Source organism: Rutidosis leptorrhynchoides, chromosome 3 (genome assembly GCF_046630445.1).
Source record: "Rutidosis leptorrhynchoides isolate AG116_Rl617_1_P2 chromosome 3, CSIRO_AGI_Rlap_v1, whole genome shotgun sequence".
NCBI lineage: Eukaryota > Viridiplantae > Streptophyta > Magnoliopsida > Asterales > Asteraceae > Rutidosis > Rutidosis leptorrhynchoides.
The window spans coordinates 363,097,821-363,104,219 of NC_092335.1; the positions used below are offsets into that span (position 1 = coordinate 363,097,821).

Genomic DNA, 6,399 nt, shown 5'->3' on the forward strand with positions numbered 1-6,399 from the left:
CAAAAGTAATATTATTGTATTACCTAAACTTGTGATATTTTTGCTATAAATAGCCATGAATGCAAGCATTAAACTTGCACTATTTTCTCACACTTACAAAGTGTTTCTTTCTTTCTCTCCATTATCATCTTTGTTCTTACACTTCATTATTAGCATTCTTAATCAAGAATCAAACCACTAAAGGTAGTTATAAGCCTACTGAATTATAACATCAAGAATCAAATCACTAAAGGTAGTTATAAGCCTACTGAATTATAACAATATGGAATATGATACATACGAGTATATATATATATATACTCGTATGTATATATATATATATATATATATATATATATATATATATATATATATATATATATATTATCTATGCATATAATCACATAGAGATAGAAATAGAAATTAAAAGGTTAATCACTCCTGGGTTGCTTCAATTTTCAAGTAGCAGTCCTTCAATTCATAAATTACAACGCACACGCACACCGGCTGGTTCATGCTCCTTAGCTGCTGGGTTTCTTTAACTTCACATTCTTTTTCATTGATTAGTTGAAATCCTTCGAATTCGAGCTCGATGGTGGCGAAGATGATGATGATAACATGTATGGTGACGACGGTGATGGCCGTAATGGATCCAGCGACGAAGACGTCGACGATGTTGGCTAACTCCGTTTGCTTTTTGGCGATTGTTTTGCTTTTTGGCGAGTTTGGAATGTTTAATAAAATCTACAACCATGATTTAGGGATTTTGGAATTTGGGGATTTTGTAAATTAGGGATTTTGGGACATTGGGATTTTAGATTCTAAATCCACTGGTGCTTGATGATACATTACGCTGGTATGTATTAGATTTGGAATCTTCGCTGCTTGAATTCTATTTCATGGTTATCGCACAGATTTGTTCTTTTGCATATTTTTGTAATTCAATTTCATGGTATTAAAGATGAACCGTGTATCTTTCTGAATCAAGTTTGGATTATGAATCGATGATGAATGAAAACGCAAATCAATGAATGAAAACGTGAATGACGGATTTTCGCTTTTTGAATAGACGAATATACCCTCACATGCATGATATATTTGAGGGGTTAACCATTAAATTTTGACTGCAGTTAGATTGAGGTACCATCCACGATCACGATAGTTAAGTAAAACTGAGGTACCAACTACGCAGAAAAAAATATTTAAGTGTTATGATGCAAATGTGAACAAACCACAGGTACCAACAACGTAATTTTTTCTAAAACAAAATTTGATCACTCAGTATAAATACCATTAAAATTTGTAGCTGTCATAGAATTGTACCCACTTCGATATGTAAAAACTAGATTTGTACCAAATTAATATGTAAAATTAGAATGTAAACCAGACTACAACTAAAACAATTCTGAAACTAAAACAACAATCTTTAAAGAAGATCCGAAATATACAAATTTTTTCTCAGCACGATGTTCACGATTATTTAAGAATTTGATGAATACAGTCCTTGATGAGAAAGCATGTAGATGACTACTTGAGTTTATTTCACTTGTACCTTCCATTAACATGAATGTACCTAATACAAAAAGAAATATTATAATTAGAATCGATAAGAAAATGATTAGACATAAGATCAATATACTATCCCAAAAAGCTAATCACATGTTATATGTATCTGAATTAGAACATTATACGATCTATGTAATGTTTCATCATTCAAAGCTCACTAGGCTATCATTTTATTAATATAGGAATCGTTACGATCTGAAAGAATATGCATATTTCAAATTAGCAAGGAATTATTTGAGTAAGATGTACCTTGTAATTAGGCTATTATCTTTTACATGTGTGGAATCATTTCATCAATCTAAGATTTAAAAATATAGAAAAATAAAGAATAAAACTATTATTTAAAACGGATTATATAAAATAGTAATCCAACTACTGTGAACAAGCTTAACTGGTACTTCAAAGTAGACTTGTTGTATACATGCTTCTGTGTTCCAGCGATGAAAGCTAATGGTGCGTTTGATAAAACTGAATGATTTAGTGCTGAATGGTTCAGAATCTGAATGGTTCAGATCTTCTGAATAAAGTTTGTTCTGAATGAAAATAACATGTTTGATAATCATTTAGAATGAACGATATTAACTGAGTAAAACTACCTTATGAACGTGTTACATTAATAAAAAAATTAATATACTTGTTAGTTAAGTGATCAGGATATAATTTCAGGACAATATTACAGAAAATTTAAGCTCTTAATGGTTAAGAGAGTGTTTTTGCTCTGAATAGTTCAGAGCTTAATTCTGAACCATTCAGTACCATATGTCATTCAGAGGTCAGAAGCAAACGCACTAAATGCTGAAATTCAGCATTCAGTGCTGAACCATTTCATTAAGAGGTAAACAAACGCACATAAGAGTACAATGGAGAGGCAATGTGTAGGGTAAAGGAAAAAAATTGAGAATTTTGTAACAGATATGGGATATTAAAGATGTATTGGAACTCAAAAAAAAATTGAATAGCCAGTCTAGAAAATACGAAATGTCATCAAAATTTATTGGGTATTGCATGCGGCAAATCATTACCAAATCTTCTACACGTTTTCTTTTGAATTAAACTAGTGATGAGGTCCGCGCTTCGCAGCAGATATTAGAAGTATCAGGTGTAAACATTTATAGCCGTAAATGTTTTTTTACCTACGATAGAAAGTACCATACCGGATAGTGGTCTGATATGTTGCCACTAAATGAACTTTTAGTAGTATCTTATTTCTTATCTACAATTTTGTGGCTAAATCTAGTAACTAAAGTAACATATGCTTCTGTTTTGATCTTATATGCCTGTGTATTTTTTATATTTGTAATTAACTAATTTAGTTGCAACCTCAAGACGACTAATCTATTACTTTAATGGCATTACAAGTAGCTTTTCAAGTTTTAATACAATTGGTAAAAAAATGTATGATCAAACTTTTTCAAAATCTAAAAAATTCATAATCGGTGGTTAAAATTTAATAGTACACGTACCTCATCGGAGTTTGCAAGTGCTAAAACAATCTCATCTTTTTGTAACCTTCCATGCTTAATACAGTAGTAACCGTATAGTTGCATCATATTTGTAGCTGCTCAAATCGGAAGTCGAGCTAGTCAATAATTCGTCCGTAAAATTATCGAATATCAAAGAATCTTGATTAATTTCCTACTTTTTCATGTATAAATATTAAATCCTCATTTTTTAAAGGGCCTGTTAAGAATCATTACAAAAACAAAATTGATTAATTTAAATATAAAAATAAAAAAGTTAACTTATTAGTATGGAACAAAATAGTTATAAACATATCCATAAAGCAAACAGGAATATACACTAACCCATGAAGCTATCGGCACTCATTGCAGCAGCTAGAAGAGCATCGAATCCACTCTTAAAACCTCCATCAACTTCAAGGACAACTGTTGGAGGAAGCAACGGGCACATAACTCATCACCACCCATTATCATCAGGAACCTGCATTTAGTAAAATAAATCATAATCACAGATGTCTGATATCATACCTGAGCAAATAAGGTAAAAATAAAAAAATTAAAGAATCGAAGCACATATTCAAAGGAAGACATATTCAAAAGAATATCATGGAACGATTCCGACGGTGGAAACAGGAGCAGAGGAGACCATCGTGCAACAACAGTGTTGGTCGGCGACGGTCTTAATGATAGCACAACAATCGGCTGAAAAGGGTGAATCCAAGGATTGTACACTAATTAATCACATGATTCAAACGTTGGTTGTGTAAATTAATTGCAACAAACAAACAAAAAATAAGGATAACCCTAAGTATGTTGTTCCGTTTATAAAAAAAATCAAACAAACACATTGTCACTTTAACATTGGAATTGAAGTTAGCAGTGTAATCTAGCCCACATTACAAATAGTAGTTCCAAGTAGTAAATTTTAGCACAAACCCAAAAACATGAATAAGATTACTTACCTTAACAGACCAAATACCAAAAGCATAATACAACTTGTTCACCCTTCCTCCTAGACTCCTAGTATTGCTGCATAACGATCTCATTTGTATGTCTTGACTCCCTTGCAGACCAAATGGATAATATTACCTTTTAGAACCTCATAAAACAACATTTATGCAAATATGAGTTTGTGTAGGTCGAAGCCACTAAAGAGGGGTTTGTTCACAAAATTTTTTGGCTAACAGCCCTCCGAATCATTTATATACGGAGTAACTATAGAAGTTATATAAACTGTAACTTAAAGCATACATACTTTGAATTGTAATAGGCTTAACTAAATATAAAAATGAGAAAAGAATGAGGCTTCTTACAGGTTTGATACAGTATCTATGCATAAATAGTATGTAAAATCAAAGGTAATTGATAAGCGTTTTAAGTATCCTGAACCTGCACACTTCTTGCAGAGTATCAATCCTACAAAAGTACAAGTAAATATCAAAACTCATAAGATACAGGTATGTGGGTTCCATATATATAAAATATTTACATCAACAAATTATGAGTGATAAAGAAAATGAATTATAACACATGAGTGTGACGTAATTGAAACTAAATTAAAATTAGATTAGACTAAAGGTGTGTTTGTTACCTGCACCTTTGCATACTTTATAAACAAAATTTGATGACAGCTTTCGATATATTAAATGTTGCAACACCATAAACAGATACCTTAACAACCTGTATATGAGATATTACATGAATTTTTTGATGACCATCAAGAATCCAACAATTTATGAAAATATAAAAATTCAAGAATCCAAAAACCCTAAATCCAAGAATAACTATAATAAATCAAAATTAGAAAACTCAACCTGAGCTTTTTGAAAAGAGGCCACAGGTTGTGAAATCAGGCCGGCGCCAGAAGGTGGGGTGGCCGGAAAAGTGGAAGCTGCGTCGTTAGTGGGAGTACCCATAAGTCCACCCATGGCGGCACTGTGGCCGGCGCTGGTGATGGTGACGACGGCGGCTTCAACGGGTAAAGATTGTTTAGCGAGGCAACCTTCAAACCCATTTTCAATTTCTTTGTATTTAGTTCGAATAAAATTTGTGTGATACTATGAACGGGAGAAGGTGAGAAAATCGCCCTAAACAAATGGCGAGAAAGTTCTGAAGGGCGAATGGGGAAGAAACAGTAAAAAAAAAAAAAATTGCTACAGTAGCAACAGGAGTGCTATAGGTACAGTGATTTTAGGGCAGGTGGCGAGATGTTGGTGGCTACCGCGGACCATGTTTGGTGTGTAGTATAATATAATATAATTTTAACATTTAATTAATTAGAATAACTGAAATCTCTTCTACTTATTAAAACATGAGCTAAATACAACAACAACAACAAAAAACAACAAACAACAAAACCCAATTCCACATGTGTGGGGTATGGGGGATGTGAGACGTAGACAATCCTTCCTCTAGCCTAGAATAAAGAGAATTCATTTCTCCTCCCGAGTGAAACACTCCAAGGCTAGAGAAAGTCTTTTCTCTCTATGTTCGTCGGATAGAGAGATTACTTCCAAGAAGACCTCTGGGCCAAAAAAAATAAAAATAAATAAAAATAAATAAATAAATAAATAATAATAAAAATTGAATTGAATAATAATAATAATAATAATAATAATAATAATAATAATAATAATAATAATAAATAAAAATAATAAATAAAGATAAAATAAATAAAAAAGTTTATATATATCTATCTACATATATATATAAAATAAATGAAAAAATGAACGCCATGAAAATGGTAGAGTCAAATTTTCATGGGTTTTAATCATGCCTGGAGTTCAATTTAGGCTCTAAGCAGTAGTCAAGTCGCCAATAAATCTAAGCGCATTGTTCATTCACTTAATAGAGCCGTAAAAAATAGAACTTTTAGAGTGCCATGCAAAGCTCAAAACAAGTCAAGAAAAGCTACACTAAAAGAGCAATAAACATATATGACCACATACAAACAACCATAAACACACCTAAACATACATATCTACATACATACATGGAGCAAACCTACATACATACCTACATACACACAAACACGCATACATACGTACCAACATACCTACATACGCATACATGCATACATACATACATACATTCAAACCTAAACATACCTTACATATGCATGCATGTACACATGCATACATACATACATACATACATACATACATACATACATACATACATACATACATACATACATACATACATACATACATACATACATAAGCATACATTATGCAAACATATATGCATACAAACAAACAAACAAACTTAAATATACATGCCTAAAACCTACATAGCTATATTACACATGCATCCATGCATAAACGGGCAAACATACAAAAGAATACATAAAAACACTCTACCTGAAGATACCTACATACATCGACATTCGTAC

General features: G+C 31.9%; 1 protein-coding gene across 9 annotated transcripts; it reads right to left on the reverse strand.

Moving 5' to 3' along the window:
- Window positions 1-1,350: 1,350 nt before the first annotated feature.
- Window positions 1,351-5,110, reverse strand: LOC139897588 (uncharacterized). 9 transcript variants are annotated; one of them, XR_011776681.1, is made up of 9 exons: window positions 4,820-5,110; window positions 4,597-4,685; window positions 4,319-4,421; window positions 3,351-4,068; window positions 3,185-3,225; window positions 3,009-3,103; window positions 1,938-2,078; window positions 1,795-1,843; window positions 1,351-1,552 (listed from the first exon to the last, which is right to left on the reverse strand). XR_011776681.1 is itself a non-coding variant. In XM_071880284.1 (8 exons), the coding sequence occupies exons 4-7, from the start codon at window positions 3,454-3,456 to the stop codon at window positions 1,817-1,819; spliced, it is 369 nt and encodes a 122-aa protein (XP_071736385.1). In that variant the 5' UTR covers window positions 3,457-4,068; window positions 4,319-4,421; window positions 4,597-4,685; window positions 4,820-5,110; the 3' UTR covers window positions 1,351-1,552; window positions 1,795-1,816. The 9 variants fall into 9 exon arrangements, 1 of the variants encoding a protein (XP_071736385.1); XR_011776678.1 differs by lacking the exon at window positions 3,185-3,225 and having other exon boundaries at window positions 1,795-2,078; window positions 3,351-3,486; window positions 3,968-4,068; XR_011776676.1 differs by lacking the exon at window positions 3,185-3,225 and having other exon boundaries at window positions 1,795-2,078; window positions 3,351-3,707; window positions 3,968-4,068.
- Between the last annotated feature and the right edge of the window lie 1,289 nt (window positions 5,111-6,399).

Coding starts and splice junctions, on each gene's coding strand:
- LOC139897588 (XM_071880284.1), bottom strand. CDS start 3,456: ATGTGCCCGTTGCTTCCTCCAACAGTTGTCCTTGAAGTTGATGGAGGT. Junction 3,104..3,350: donor GAGTGCCGATAGCTTCATGG/GTTAGTGTATAT, acceptor CGATTTGAGCAG/CTACAAATATGATGCAACTA. Junction 2,079..3,008: donor CACTTGCAAACTCCGATGAG/GTACGTGTACTA, acceptor ATTTTCATTCAG/AACAAACTTTATTCAGAAGA.